This window comes from Anolis carolinensis, chromosome 5 (genome assembly GCF_035594765.1).
Source record: "Anolis carolinensis isolate JA03-04 chromosome 5, rAnoCar3.1.pri, whole genome shotgun sequence".
Taxonomy (NCBI): domain Eukaryota; kingdom Metazoa; phylum Chordata; class Lepidosauria; order Squamata; family Dactyloidae; genus Anolis; species Anolis carolinensis.
In genome coordinates this window covers 171,734,268-171,750,610 of record NC_085845.1, presented here as the reverse complement: position 1 = coordinate 171,750,610, position 16,343 = coordinate 171,734,268, and the positions used below count along the sequence as shown (strand labels likewise).

The following is a 16,343-nucleotide window of genomic DNA, read 5'->3' as shown; positions in this document are numbered from 1 at the left end:
AACCCTCTCTGCGTTTCCATAACGAAGAAGGTCGTGCTCCGGAAGGGGAGCGGCCATGTTCCTGATTGACCCTCGGGCGCGTTGCGGCGAGCGGGAAGAGGCGGGCTTGGAGCCCTCGATCGGCGGCGGGGCCCCGTCCTTCTCCTTCCTGAAGGTACCGAAAGCGAGGGGCCCTCGCCTTCTTCGCCCCCCGTTTTCTTCTTTGCTTTCTCGTACAGCCCCACACACCAAATGGCTTCCTTGGGTTAACGGATACATCTACACCAGGCATGAGGAAACTTGGGCCTTCCCTTCAGGAGTTTTGGACTTCAACTCCCACCATTCCTCACAGCCTCAGGCCCCTTCCTTTCCCCCCTCAGCGGCTTAAGCGGCTGAGGGGGAAAAGGAAGGGGCCTGAGGCTGTGAGGAATGGTGGGAGTTGAAGTCCAAAACACCTGGAGGGAAGGCCCAAGTTTGCCCATTCCTGATCAGCACTGTAGAATCGATGCACTTCAGTACCACTTTAACTACCATGGCCCAGTGCTATGGAATCGTGCTGTTGTGGTTTCAGAAGGTCTTTAGGCCTTCTCTATCAAAGTGTGCTGGTGCCCCCACTAAACTACACATCCCAGGAATCCATCGCTGTGGGCCATGGCAGTTAAAATGATCCCAAGCTGCATCCATTCTCCAGTGTAAATGCACCTTGGATGGCATGGGGGACAATTTCAGCCTGAACCACTGTATGAGAATACCCATTTGACAAAAAAGAAAAAAGGCATTTAGTGATGGCAAAGAAGAAACACACAGCGTTAACTTCCCAGTCTTGTGCTCCAAATATTTGTTTTATAGAAAGGCAAAACATTTTAGAATTATAGAGTAATAAGAGTTGGAAAAGACCAGATAGCCCAACTATGTTGGGTTGCCTTTGAAGACTGTTCAGAAGCTTCAAGTGGTCCAACGAGAGGCAGCCAGATTTCTCACCGGAGTGGCATACAGGGAGTACACAATCCCCCTGTTATGCTATCTCCACTGGCTACCAGTCTGCTACCAAGCACAATTCAAAGTGCTGGCTTTAGCTTATAAAGCCCTAAATTGGCCCAGCATACCTGTCCAAACATATCTTCCTCTGTGAACCATCTCGGAGATGAAAATTGTCTGGGGAGGCCCTGCTCTCGGTGCCCCCTCCTTCGCAGGTGCAATTAGTGGGGTAGAGAGACAGGCCTCCTCAGTGGTGGCCCCTTGACTATGGAACTCCCTCCCCAGTGAGATCAGATCAGCCTCTTCTCTCTTGACCTTCAGGAAAAAGACATGGCTTTGGGATCAAGCTTTTGACAAGTAATTGGAACAGTGCAATATGTGATTGAGAAATGGAATGGCCATAGATTATGTTTTGGATGGTGTGATTTAATTAATGTTTTAATAATTGGTTTTAACTGGAATTGTTTATTTGATATATGTGTGTATGACATCAAATTGCAGCTTGTTGTAAGGCTGCCTTGAGTCCCCATCGGGGTTGAGAAAGGTGGGATATAAATATGGTAAATAAATAATAAATAAACTAGTCCAATCTCCTGCCATGCAGGAAAGGCACAATCAAAGCATCCCCAAAAGATGACCATCCAGGCTCTGTTAAAAAAACCTCCAAGGAATGAGCATTCCATCACACCCAGAGGCAACTGGATAGCTTTCCAAATTAATTTAAAATGCATTAAAATGCATGAAATCTATATTTCAAAATGGCTCTCCTCTAGTTGGGAAGACCTCTCTTTGGGGTTGTTGTGTGTTTTCCGGGTATATATCTCACAACCTCTGAGGATGCCTGCCATAGATGTGGGCAAAACGTCAAGAGAGAATACTTCTGGAACATGGCCATACAGCCCGGAAAACACACAACAACCCTGTGATTCCAGCCATGAAAGCCTTCAAGAACACATAGACCTCTCTTTTTCCAAGGTCTTCATATTCTCAACTACTAGCATGTCTGCATGACCATGCGGTGACTTCCAATAATTTGCTGACTTTACCTCATTCTTCAACCCCTCCTATTTTTGTTAGTGGTAAGGTATAATCTAGTTAAGAATATATAAATAGACTCCATTAACTGGCACTCAGGCAAACAGAACTCTCAAGCAACTGGCAAAAAATTGAATAAATAATACTGTGTCCACAAAGCTGTTTTTATAATACAGTAAAACATTAAGTTAGGTTTGTCTTTATTTGCTTTTAATTACTGTATTTTAATATTAACATGAAATCAATACAGAGTTTATGTTAAGGTATAGGATGAGATATAATATTGGGACTGATTTTAATAGTCACTCTGAAGCAACCAGAAACTACATTTATCTAGCATCTACCAATCCTCATAGGTGCCAGTTGATTGAGTGTCTACTGTATGCAAATATAGTCATTATTTGATTTTTCTGTGTGTCTTCAGATCGTCATCCTGGTATCGTTCCTCCATGGCATTGTGGACCCGTGAGGCAGTGCTGGCCCTTTATCGCGCTCTGCTGCGTCAGGGGCGGGGCCTGCGCTACACCGACCGTCAGTTCTACTTTAACTCCATCCGACAAGAATTCCGCAAGAACCAGAACCTCGAGAATCTTGAAGAGAAGGAAAGACAACTGGAGAAGGGCCAGGCTTTCTTGCAAAGTAAACTTGGAGGATTGGTTTAGAGACATTTTTTGTCTTCCCCTTTTACTTTTCTGGCTCCTTCTTTTCCTCAATCCTTCTGTCCACCTGTGATAGATGGTTAATTTTGTCCGATTGGAACAAACCTGAAAACAGGCCTGAAAGCATCATACGTAGATCTCTGGGAGTATTCTCCTTCCGTCTTCACAGATGCATTAAGTGTCAGGTAGGTTATTTAGAATGTTGTGATATTCTTTTTTTTCTATTCAACTGTTCTTATGACTCCCTGGAAAATCAGTCCACCTACATGAATTTGTGCCACTAAATATGCCAGTTATTTTTGCCTTTGACTTTTTAGAGAGTAAAATAGATGTTAGCCTTATCTGTCTTGGGAATTTAGTTAAATTTAGGAGAAAGGGAGTAGTACAACATAAAAGATATGGATGTTAAAAGTTATATTCAGGCCATCATTCAGCCCTGGCATTCAGTGAATTGTCTGGGGAAAAAGTATGTCAGTTTTCTCCAGACAAATTACATTAGGGCTACAAAACATGCCATGCTATGATATGTAGCAGTACAGCTTATTAGTAATATGAATCAACATCTTAGTTGTTTATTTCTGTAATAAGAGTAAGGTTCAGGCTAAAATCAGGAAGTATTGAATGAAGTATTGATAAAATGAAAAATATTAACAATTGGTGGTCTTCTCTCTCCATGAAGGAGCAATGGCAGGCGCTGGAGAGCGCAAAGGAAAGAAGGATGATAATGGCATTGGTACTGCCATTGATTTTGTGTTGTCCAATGCCCGACTCGTGCTGGGTGTTGGTGGCGCTGCCATGCTGGGGATCGCCACCTTGGCTGTCAAACGGGTAAGAGTGAACACAGTGAATGAAACGATTCCAGAATGCATGGCTGCCGGAAAAGATGCAATGACAGGATGGATGCTTTTGAATGGATTTAACATTCAGCTTCCTGCTTCTTCCACTTTAGATGTATGACCGGGCAATCAGTGCTCCTGCCAGTCCCACCCGTTTGAGCCAATCAGGAAAGAGAAGCTGGGAGGAACCAAGTTGGCTTGGATCATCATCGCGGTTACTAAACCAAGATATGAAGACTAATATTAGTCGTTCTCTTCAGACTCTTCCCACTGATCCTTCAGCTTTTGAAACAGGTAGTTTGTGTGTTTGTGTATGCAATTCATCTGTATAATCCAGCAACTTATTGGTGTTGATGACTAAAAGCAGTTTGTTGATGATAGGATTTTAACTAGGGAGGAAATGGTATTGATCACATAGTACAGTATTTATCCAATCATTCCTGTCAAGTGCATTTCTGTTGCCCTTTCAGAAAATATTCTAGTAAAGAAAGAGCATCTTTTTCTGAGTTGTAAAGTTTTTTTTTCTTAATGGTGATCTCATTTGGTGCCTGATCAGGTATGCTGCATGGCTAGTCCACATTTTCTTTCTCTTGGCAGACTCTGTGAAACCAATGAGGCATAAGTCATCTGCTAAGAAAAGCCAGGTGGAACTGAAGAAGTCCCGCCTGAGAATGTCCTTACAAGAAAAGTTGTTTGCCTATTATCGGAGAAAAGTGGCCATTCCTACAGAAGAGCAGGCCAAGGCCAAGCAGGCTGCTGTCGACATCTGTGCAGAACTGCGTGGATTCCTTCGGGCCAAGCTTCCAGACATGCCTCTGCGTGAAATGTATCTGAGTGGTAGTCTCTGTGATGATTTGCAGGTAAGATGGCTGGAGGAGGAGGTATATCACAAATGTAAAAACAGTGGAGATACCTCTAGTACCTGTGTTGTCCAACCATCATGTTCTGCTTAAAATGGTTGGTTCTGATTTTGAACTCTGTCTCTCTGTTACAATTTAATCTTGCATGGGAAACAAAGTACTTTTCTCTGGGTAAAACCTACCTTTTTGTCTGCCTGCCTTTTTTGTATTATGCTTTCTCTTTCTGATCAAATTCCATAATTTACTTGTCTGTCTTTTCTCAATGTTGTTCCAAAGTCTAATCTATTAGTTAGTCTATTATTTTCTTTTTGTTATAGGCTGGAAATGGGTACCTCCCAGCATGTTAATTGGAAAAATTGACTGCTCTTAATAGAGCAATTCAAAATTATTGAGTTACCTAGCACATCACAGCTCATATAAATTGTATTTTGGCTTGGTTGACATTTATATTTGAGACTATTTTTAAATACTAGCATGGTTTTTAGTGGTGATTATGGTTTCCTCAGAAAAAAATGAGCATTAACTTTCACCAAATTCTCTCTCAAATTAATTTAGATTCACTTTAGGCAAAATTGGAGGAAAGACTGTGTAGCTCAATAAAACATCTAGACAAAAAAGTTTGTCTTTTCTGCATACCTGTCAACATGTTATCGTTGTGAGCATGTACTACATAGTGGAGCACTGATCATGCATGAAATTCCCAGCTGATTCTCTGTATCTAGTCTCCCCTCTAGTCAGATGATTTGTGCGACCTTTAAAGGTCTTGAATTTTTAACCCCTTCCTTTCCTTCGTATGGCAGGTTGTGACAGCTGATCATATCCAGCTCATAGTTCCTTTGGTGTTGGAACAGAATTTGTGGTCATGCATTCCAGGTGAAGACACCATCATGAACATCCCTGGTTTCTGTTTGGTACGTCGGGAAAACCCAGAATACTTCCCTCGTGGTAGTAGTTATTGGGACCGCTGTGTGGTGGGCGGTTACCTCTCACCCAGGGCTGTATCTGAAACCTTTGAGAAAGTAGTGGCAGGCTCTATCAACTGGCCAGCTATTGGGACCCTTCTGGACTACGTGATCCATCCAGCAGCACCTTTGGAATCTCTAACATTGGAGGTCCAATACGAAAGAGACCGTCGCCTCCTGATAGACTTCTTACCATCTGTGACAATAGGTGACACTGTCTTGGTGGCCAAGCCACACCGACTGGCTCAGTATGATAACCTGTGGCGGCTTAGCCTTCGTTCAGCAGAGACAGCTCGCTTGCGGGCTTTAGACCAGGCTGATTCTGGCTGCCGTTCTTTGTGCCTCAAGATACTCAAGGCCATATGCAAGCTGAACCCTTCTTTGAGTCATCTTTCTGCCAGTCAGCTTACCAATGTCATACTGCACCAGACCCAGGAGGAGGCTAGCTGGTCACAAGATGTACTAGCTGACCGTTTCCTTCAGGCACTGAAAGAACTGATCGGTTATTTGGAAGCGGGTGTTCTTCCCAGTGCTTTGAACCCCAAGGTGAACATGTTTTCAGAGCTTACACCTGAAGAAGTGGATGAGTTAGGATACACCCTGTACTGTTCCCTTTCAGAACCTGAAGTACTGCTTCAAACATAATAGCTGCCTTATGTGTGAGAAAATTATTAGAACTGCCACCCATGACAAGTTCTCTGATACCTCCTAAATGAAATATGCACACCTTGCTCCGTTATTTTTTGACAAGTTCACTTATTTTTCTTTTTTATTATACTGGGGAATGGGATTACATTTCTTGGTGCTATTGGTCTAGCTCCACTACCCTCATAGCTACTCTCTGATGGAAAAATCTGTGACATGGAACAGCTGCATGGTCTGTCATGGCCTTTGCTAATTTCTGGTGTCCCAGCTGCCTGTGATAATATGGTGCACCTCCTTTCTCTTACATTCTATAAGTTACTGCAGAAAAAAATGCTGTAATTCTCACCTTGGAAAGTGTGGAATTGGGCAAGTAAATCACTGACAGTTTTCACAAAGATCTGAGTGAGATGATTTTCCAGGGATTTATCTCATTTCTGTATTCTGTTTGTGTGTGTGTGTGTGTTACTTTTTGTCCCCTTCACACACAGATGTGCATGGCAGCCTAAAACAAATGTTTAAATAGAAATATTTATAGGAGGGAATGTATTTGTTTGAACTCTGTGCTTTGATTGTATTTATAACATTTTTGAGACCGAGATTTCTAGAAAGAGTTTGCACATTGCATTGGTTTTCACCACTATGAATTTGACTTAATCCCATATTTGGGAAACTTAAAGAGTATATTATCCAAAGTACATTCTTTTGCCATCCTGATGTCCTTTATTAAACATACACATGATTCTCATTGCAACCCATATTTTTAAAAGTGGTGATAGGTCCCTGTTATGGATAAAGTAATGGGAGAATAATTTCCTTTTTGTTGCAGTTGGGGTCTGTTCTCCGTGAGTAACTGCCTAAGAAAGTAGAACCTACCAGTGGTTCCACTAAACTGTATTGTGACACAGAGCAAACAAAACAGCTATGTGCTGTTTTCTTGAATAGGTTATGTATGAGCACTCCAATTCTTGATGAAAATACATTGGTTAATGAATCTGAGAAATGGTGATAGAACATCAAGCTTTGATCTTCAGTATATTGGTAAATAAGATTGATTGGTGCTATTGTGTGCCTTCTGAAGGTTAGGTCTGTAAAATTCCTAGCTGTAGGTAGATAAATAAAATTAGAGGGGGGAGACATTTAAAAAAAACAACTTGTTATACTAAAATCTGTTTGGCCCTACTATTTTCATGGTGCAATTGCTTCCTACTCCTTCTGTCATGAAAATTATGTAATCCTCATCTGTATAGTTTTTCCACCCATTAAAATTGGTGATGCGGTTCTTGAGAAGTGGCCACTTTGCTTAATTTCCTGTTTAAAAGCAAGAAAAGCATTGACTGAATGTTCAATTTCTCAGGAATACATTCGTTTCTGTTTCCACAGTGTGCTATAAGTGATGAGACTGTCTAGCCAGCAGGACAAGAACCACTTTGGCAACATATATTTAATTCTGCAGATGTTTTCATATCCTCCCTTGCCATTTAAAACTAACATGCATAATGAGATAATTTGCAGGTGTGGGGAGTCAAATCACAGGCACCCTTTCCTGTTTCTTTTCTTTTGAAGGTTTTGCTTATGTCCCTAAGGTAAATCTTTGGTATAGTTCTAGAGAGGAGCTTTGTTTTACCCTAGTCGTGTAGAATATCCTCACCATTTGTGTTAAAATTGGTTTATCTACTAGGATATGGTATTTGTTACAAAGCAATGGAACAATGTTGCAGTTATTTAAGCCTCACCAGACTTCTCACCAAAGACTTGGAAGGTTGTGTGTGGGTGTCTGGCAATTTGTATCCTGGAAAAACACCAGATTTTCTTTTTCTTTTTTTTAATCAACAGTAGAGCTGTTCCCCCCCTCCCCCAGTGCTTTTGAATCCACATTTCTCCCTTCTTAGGCCTCCTTCAAATATGAATTTTCCTTTCATCTGTAATGATGAGAATGTATGCGGATTTGGAAAAGATAGAGATGTTGCCAAGAATATATAATTAAGAGTCACATGAAATCCCACATTCATTTCATGTGCTTCCTTTTTCCTGTTATGCTGCTTGTTTCAAAATCTCACCATAGTCAGAAGATCCTAAAATTGTGTTGGGGTGAGGAGGAATATAATGTTTCCTGCTTTCTAACTTCTCCAATACATATCATTATATGCTCATTTAAAAAAATATATTTTCGCTTATTAGAACAATAAACATTTCAAACTTTTTGTTGCCATGAACTTGCATATGTAATGAATGTAGGGTTAGCCATTTTCCCCCACTGTTTTCTTTTCATTTTCATTGCCTTAGCTGTTCCTGTCCAAAAAATAAGGATTTGGGTTTTTTTTTAAGAACCTACAAAAACGCATATTTGAGCCTACATGTCAAAAGGCAGGTGCATTATAATTTCCAAACCAGAAAATTAGAGGTCTTTCCTTTGGTACTTCTTGCAAAGTTCTGTGTTGTAGTGAATGAGAAGAGTGCCTTGGGTTATTCCTCATTTCCGTGGAGGTGATGTATCTTGGAGAATGTTGATGCATCTTGCACAGTTTTTAGGATGATGCAACTTGCACAGTGTAGCACTAATGCTATTTTGTTTCTAGAAAATTCACTCTGAAGAACTCTTTTAAGTTGAAAGCTGTCAGTATTCACTAAAATGCATGTATATATGTATAGTAATTATTAGGAGGGCTTAAGTCTTAAAACATTTGTGGACCTTCCCGACAAACATCAGAAGAACATAAAAATGCCGGTAGTTTGAAGTGTAGCTTATAGCTACTTTCCCAATCAGTAGGGAAGAGGGGCCTTTGGCATCAAATGACTATCAAAAACCTGTCTCCTTATGTCTACTTGAGTGTTGAGAAAGCATTGGGTCATACCAATCAATGTGATGTTTCCCCCTAACTACAGAATGGGGACCAGTTAGCTCAACAGCATATTTTTGTTGCCGTCAAACTTTACTATTGATCTTCCAAGTCAGATGACTTCACATGAGAATTATGTAATTGACAATAGGCCTCTTCCAGTGTTTTTGTGTCCATGACATTGAAGGAAAAAAGGAATGAGATACCAGATAATTTCTTAAGCTCTAGGCTGTAAAAGGAGTTGGAAGAAGGTGTAATGCATGGTTTGTAACAATTTGTGGAAATTGTGAAATAAAGTAATTTCCACAACTGTGTGGCTATTTTAAAATGTCTAAAAATATGCGGTGTCCTTTTCTACATTCTGTGTGGTGGGGCAATTGCCTTGTGTGCCAGTTAAACTGATAACATCCTGTAATTTCTGTGTTTTATCAACTTGTTCTTGGAAGAATGTAATTAAATGGTGCTGTAGTCCACATGCAATTGTGTTTGACTCTCCAGTAGCACTGGCTACTAGGTGAATAAAAGTTTTCACATTGTGAGAGGTAACAGGTGCCCTTACTTCAACATGTTTTCTTGTGGTATTTGCCCTTTGTAGAGCTTCAATGTTACTTTAGGCTGTAGTTTAAAGATTTCCTCAGAATCTGGCATAGAAAATACCTTTGGTGGGAGTTAATTAACAAAAAAGAGCTATAACTGCTGACTCCCAAATGATATCCTCAATGCCCCCTTCAGTTAACCTGTTCCCTCACTGCCACTATATCAGCTGCTGATTTTCTTCATTTTTTTCTGCATGCTTGATAAGCAAAGACCACAAGTAAGCAATGGTAACTCACTATTTCATACCAGTTCAGCTAATTAATTTCCTCTGGTCAAGAGCAAATGGTACCAACTAATGGCCAATTTCAGTAAATTTGGAAATACGTTTCCCTGGGCAATAGAGGAGGGGAGATCTTTTGGAACAGAAGTTCACTTCTGGGTGATTTTTAAAAACATTTTCACTAGGAGACTGCTAGATACCTTGCTTTAGAGGGGATCCAAATATCCAGGTGTATAATTCTGACTTGGAACAACAGCTTTTTCTGCTCAAAGCTAGGGGATGGGGTAAAGAACACCAGAACAGATGGAGGTGGTGTGTGCGCACCATGTGTTACTAAAACCTGAACAAGAGTGACTGGGGGTAGAAAATTCTGTTGATGTGTTATGATCTCTCCCTCCTTGTGAGATGGGCAGAACTGCATCACTCAAGTTGCTCTATGCCATGTGCTGAGCTTGTGTGGATTTCATGCCAACCTTTCCAAATCTGTAGCTGGATAGGCCACAAACGCAGTCTCCTGTATCTCTAAATAAAGCAACAAGAAACACATCTACATATGATAATAGTCATGCTGTGTTCTACTAGGTGATAAACAGGTTTAGGAAGGCACCTAGGAGTTCTGGGACAAAAAAATGATCGATCCTCTATTTTTAAGACCATTTTCTAGCTTGACATTTATTCTCATCCTGCCCTTTCCCCAAGTCTGGGACACCATTAGCCATACTTACAAAAATGAAAATATCACTGAAAACAAAGGAAATTACTGGTACAGCCAAAAGTTTTAACAATGTTTCAGAGCAGTGGTTTTGAACCTGTAGGTCACCTATTGTTTCAGAATTTCCTCACCATTGACCATACTTGCCAGGGCTTCTGGAAAAATGTACCCAAGACTGGGGATATTTACACTAGAGAAGTTCGTAGTTATATAGAACACTGAGAAAAAAGATTGGTCACTTCAATGGCTTGTATTTTAAGAGTTCTTATTTATTTGTTTACGACATTTCTACCCTGCCTTTCTCAACCCCAGAGGGAACTCAAGGCAGCTTTACACATAGGCAATATTTGAGGCCTTGAAATGTACAGTTAAATTGAACATTTAAAATAGAATTATAAAATACATTAAGACAATTAAAAACGTTTAAAACATACCTTCACAATTAATCACATAATCCACAAGCATAATCTGAGCCATTCCTACGGTCATTGCACATCATTCCATATTTATTGCACAGGTTCCCCAAAAGCTTGGTCACAAAGCCATATTTTTAATCTCTTACGGAAGGTCAGGAGGGAGGGGGCTGATCTAATATCCCTAGGGAGGGAATTCCACAGCCGAAGGGCCACCACTGAGAAGGCCCCGTCTCTTGTCCTTGCCAATCGCCCATGTAAAGAAGGCAGGACTGATAGCAGGGCCTAGATCTTAAACTGTGAGATGGTTTGTAGAGAGAGATGCATTCGGACAGGTAAGCTGGGCCAGAACTGTATAGGACTTTATAGGCCAAAGCCAGCACTTTGAATTGTGCTTGGTAGCAGACTGGCAGCCAGTGGAGCTGACATAACAGGAGGTTTGTATGTTCCCTGTATGCTGCACTCGTGAGCAGTCTGGCTGCCACCCATTTGACCGTTTGAAGCTTCCAAACAGTATTCAAAGGCAACCCCACTTAGAGTGCATTGCAGTAGTCTATTCGGGATGTAAGCAGAGTGTGGACTAACTTATCAAGGTATGGGCGCAACTGGCACACAAGTTTTAATTGTGCAAATGCTCCCCTGGCTGCTGCCGAAACCTAGGGGTCCACACTCAGCAATCCTGGATAATAGCTGTTTTTCCATTTACCGATCTGGCGGTCAACAGCACCACCCTTAATCTAGAGCGACTGCCATCCTTGGTACTCAGTTTTACTATCTCAGGAGACCGATTTGGAACTATGAGTATTCTGTCTCCCTGGGCCTCACCAGGCCTCTCATACTTCATCACTATGAGATGCTGAGTTGGCTACATAGTAGTGTGGAGATGGGATAAAAAATAAAGTTTATTAAATTTCATTATTATAGTAATTCCAATCTTACAACACTATGTAACAAAATGTGATTTTTTTTCTGTTCCTGGCTTTAAAGTATTTCCTGCATAATTGTGCGGTACTTACTTTGAAAGTAGTTGTTATACTCCAGAAACTTCATTTTTGTGACTGCCACAAACTATGTTGAATTGGCTGAGACACTATGAGAGATTCATTAAAAAACTATACCAAAATGTGCTGCAAGATGTCCCGCAAAAAAAAAAAAGTTTTTGTAGTTTAATAAACTTTTCCCATGTTTTTATGATAGAACCAATTAGGAAAATACATTTATAACAAAGGAACAACAATCGTGTTACATAGTGTAATATATACCAGTACTCAAATGCCTGTAAGTCCACTGAGTTCTCATTAGTAAGCACAAGACTCTGTCTAGAGCTATAATTACCATACTTGGATGGTGATTCAGGTAAACAAAATGAAGCACCAATGAGTGGGAAGTGGAATGTTGTACAATGTTTGAGGAACCTCATTTCTTGTTTCATGTTGAAATCTCTCTAAACCTTTACTTGTACAAAAAGGAGAAAGGGTTCCTTTACAAACCAGCATAGTTTCTGCTAGCCCTACCATCCTTGCCTGAAACATTTTTCTTGATCTCTATGTGCCTTTAGATAATAACTGCAACCTCATTGCCTCTTGCACTCAGATAATCCTTTATACTGCTTTGTTGTTGTTATGCCAGAATGAGATGAACTACAACTGTGGAATAGGAACATGTGATTACAATCTTGGTTTTGTATAGTTCCCTTCTGTAGGTCAAGAAGAAAGAACATGATATTGCTGTAGTTCCCCAGATGTAGCAACACTTCCTCCTTGGAAGAAAGCCCAAGTTAGATTCCTGTTTGATAGATGTGGTTAGATTGTAATCACAAAGTTGAAGATTCACTTTTTGTGCTTTTTCAGCAGACTCAGGGATTTTTTAAAATGGTGCACACGGTTTCCTTTGTTTTTTGTAAGACTAGAGAGCTATAGGAAACCAATCTGTCTACTTTCCCTGCTACCACACATCAAAATAGAGGGTATCCTGAACAGAGGCAATTGATAACCCACATGTTAGATCCACTTCATACACTGATGGGATTCTGTTGCTGTTATTCTTCACTTGTCTGGTCCTTACATCTAGAACCCTGGTTCTTACGGGAAAGTTCAAATAAAACATTGGTTCAATCCTGGAGTTTTCCAAAGGTAAAACTTCATGTTTAAATATCTGACAAATATACTTTTAGGGAAGTAACAGTGGGCATAGATCTGTGAGCCTAGTGTTAAAATCCTGCAGTTGCCAAAGAGAAAACACTGTCTATTTCTAAAACTATTGTAATGATAAATCCTTAGGACTTTTGTGATGCTGAATGAGTTGAAGAACTATTGTCACCTCTGATGATTAGGCTGAACAGAAAACAACTGAGATCTAAAACCAGTAGTAATTTTAACACAGGGATTGAATTTACTGTTTGAAATTTCACCATATAAATGCCAGTTCATATGAATTCATTTATGTCTTTGGTTCAACTTCACAATGAGCTCTTTTATGAAGATGTATTATCTTTTGCAGGCAAGGAATAATATCTACATCTGATTTCCATTATTTAAGCTTTTGCAATCACTTTTGCCTTTTCACTTAAAAGAATGAGCAGTGTAAGAGAAAGATGAAATATGAGTCTCTTACTAAAGCCGATCATGTAGGGTGCTTTTTATTGCCTTTTTTGCAATGGGAAATAAATAGTCTATTATTTTAGTGATGTTGTAGATAGTTTTTTGGATAGGTAATGGTGTAATTAAAAGGGGTTTATTTAATAGGTCATTGAGTAAAATATTTGGAACATTTTTATCAACATAAAATACTATAGGTATTTGTAATAGTATTACATTTGTCATTACTTGCATCGTTGTTTTTCAAAACCTATATGGGAGAAAGAGCAATGGTTTGTTCTTTGGTATCTCTGGAATCTTTAGCAAAGTCTTCCATCGTTGTTTCTCAGATCACAAACCTAGCAAAGCTGATGCAAATGTTGATATATGAAACTCCCCAGCCTGTCTTTTAAGTTTTACTTAATGTTTTAAATATCTGTTCTATTGTTTTATTAACATTTTATCAGCTATTTTTAAACTATACTTTCCAAACCACATCTATGAAACCGGGGAGGAAGAGAAACTAATTAGGCTGTTGATAATCCTTCAGACAAACAAGAAGAGACGCGAGGCACAGTTAAAATGCCTAATAGGAAGAAAATGCCTAATAGGAAGAAAAAAGTTGCCTTACCAATTGTTCAGGGCTCTCAAGATGATAAGAAGGATTGTAAAAGAAAGAAAACATCTCCAAAGCCAGTAGGTGAATCTATCTTACTAAAACAAAGTTACTTAGAGGACTCTGCAGCTGCACGCCAAGCTCAAGCCTCAAGGACGCCTGAAGAGACAGCTATCACTTTAACCAACAGATTTGAGCCCTTGAGGGTTGGGGAGCTGACACCACTCCCTGATCAATTCCACAAGGCTCGTGATATATACCTGAGTCCTGAGAGGGAAGATCTTCAGATTCCTCAGGTTCCCCAGTCTCCTCAAGTTTTCCAGGTTTCTCGGGCCTCAGTGGATCTCCATGAGGGGACCACAAACAGCCCCGTGCGATTCCTGGATCTGAATGCGATCTTGGATCTACCGAAACCCCTGGAAGAAAATCTGAAGGGGCCAGACCGCTCAAACTGTTCGGATGATCAGAGACCTGGTCAAGATGGTGGAAGATCAGATTCAAGATTGGTGAGTCTGCTGTTTGCAGAATTCAACCAACTGGCCGATCAGCTTAATCGGTTTGGGAGATTGCTTTGCCTACTGAACCACCCATCAGCTCAATCCCTAGATTACACACAAGGGAGAACCATATGGAATTCATTGGATCCTGACCCTCAGAATGCCAGAGACCTAGCTTGGGCTCAAAACCGGGACCACCCCATGGAGCCTTCTTCAATTCTGCGAAGAGCTTCGCTGGAAACTGGAGAGCCATTTGAGAGTCCCATGATGAGCCAGGATGCGCTCTCGATGCCGAAGGGGGAGATTTTAGAGTCAGCTTCCCATGGCTGCTTGTTTGGTGGTCTATGCCCTCTTGATCTTGGGCCGACCAACCCATGTCCCTGGTCTGGGCAGGGACCCCCTGGGACCACCAGACAGGAAAAGGACTGGCCCTCTCTGCCTGAAATGGACGCATTGGATGTGACAGAGATCCTTGGACGGGTGCCTGTCTCTCCTTCAGTGCCCCCCTTTTGTGGAAGCCCCCAACGACGTCGCTGCCTCTCCCTGTCAAAGAGGCAAGCACCAAAGATGGCGGCTGACCTTGGGGACGCCATCGGTGAGCTCATGCCTTCTTCTCCAAACCCCAAAAAGCTTCGGCACAGGCGTGCGGGTCACACCGACTGGAGACAGAAACGCTGCCATGATATGCGCCGGACTTCTGGTGAGAAGCCAGAACAAATTATTTTTCTAGCAGAGGGAGTTCCTGGCACTTTGCAGAGTGCTGGATTGGCAGCGGGCCAAGATGGTCTGACCACAGACTCTGGAGAACCTGAAGCCCCAGACATGGACAAATATACAATGATGGGAACCGGTAAGCCTCCAAATCGTAGGTCTCAGAGACGTGGCTGTCATCAAAAGAAATTTAAGACTAGAATCTTCTGGGGAGTAGGATTCGGTAACCGGACAAGACCTGCAACTACTCCCTTCTCCCACAAATTGGCCAATGTTCCACCAAGTGGTTCTAGATCTGTTAATATGGAGAAGGGAGCACGCCCCCAAAACACTAGTACCTGGGATTCGAGTATCAGAACTGTGGACATAAAAGAGAGAGTGACCTCCCGGTGTGGTGGAGTTAAGAACTTATTCCAACACTCTCGAGGGAACCTAGACTTGACGTCCCCTAGATCACCCCCCCACCCACAATGCTGGCCGGGTGTTCTGGCCTTTACACCTGCCCCTCATTACTTTGAGGGCTCTATTTATGACCACTTGGTAATTGGCCATGCCCCACCTCCTTTTCAGGGGGCCAGTCGAACATTGGGCACCTAGTTTCTGCTGTAGAGCCCCCAAGAGAAGTAGGTCTGTGTATGGGAATTCCTACGATCTCTGGGAGGGGGAGATATGACGGTAGGCTCAGGCCGAATATTAGAGGGAGGCTGAGTCGACGGAAGACTCGGCCCCCCTCTGACCTGCGGCCTATCCCCAAGTGCACCTATGACAGGCGACCAGTTTCCTCCCCTCCTACCCTGGTGTTGGTGAATGCTAGGTCCATAAGGAATAAAACTGCTACTATCAGAGATTTTCTTACTGACCAGGGAGCTGACCTAGTGTGTATCACTGAAACCTGGATCCAAGAGGGGGACGAGATCCTACTCCAGGAAATAACATCTCCAGGTTATGTAATCACCCACCAGATGCGGAGTGGGAGGCGGGGGGGTGGGGTGGCTATGCTCTCCCGAGAAAGCTTTTCTCTTAGGGCAGTTCCTGTTGTGGACATCTCTGGCACTGAATGTGTTGGTCTGGAGTGGGATTCCCCTGAGAGCATGGCCTTTCTGCTGGTGTACCGTGCGCCTAGTGCACCAGCAGACAGCCTATCCCAGCTGCTCGAGACTGTGTCGGAGTGGTCCTTGAGGTTCCCCAGACTTGTTGTCCTGGGGGACTT

At 41.8% G+C, this 16,343-nt stretch overlaps 2 protein-coding genes across 2 annotated transcripts; both read left to right on the top strand.

The window, feature by feature from the left end:
- Positions 1-4: 4 nt before the first annotated feature.
- Positions 5-2,654, top strand: LOC134299616 (mitochondrial ribosome and complex I assembly factor AltMIEF1). The gene is made up of 2 exons (XM_062982919.1): positions 5-154; positions 2,417-2,654. The coding sequence occupies exon 2, from the start codon at positions 2,442-2,444 to the stop codon at positions 2,652-2,654; it is 213 nt and encodes a 70-aa protein (XP_062838989.1). The 5' UTR covers positions 5-154; positions 2,417-2,441.
- A 43-nt stretch (positions 2,655-2,697) lies between these two features.
- On the top strand, positions 2,698-9,337 carry mief1 (mitochondrial elongation factor 1). The gene is made up of 5 exons (XM_008110722.3): positions 2,698-2,836; positions 3,331-3,479; positions 3,601-3,781; positions 4,085-4,347; positions 5,148-9,337. Exons 2-5 carry the CDS (start codon positions 3,336-3,338, stop codon positions 5,952-5,954), a joined length of 1,395 nt encoding a protein of 464 aa, XP_008108929.1. The 5' UTR covers positions 2,698-2,836; positions 3,331-3,335; the 3' UTR covers positions 5,955-9,337.
- Positions 9,338-16,343: the final 7,006 nt, after the last annotated feature.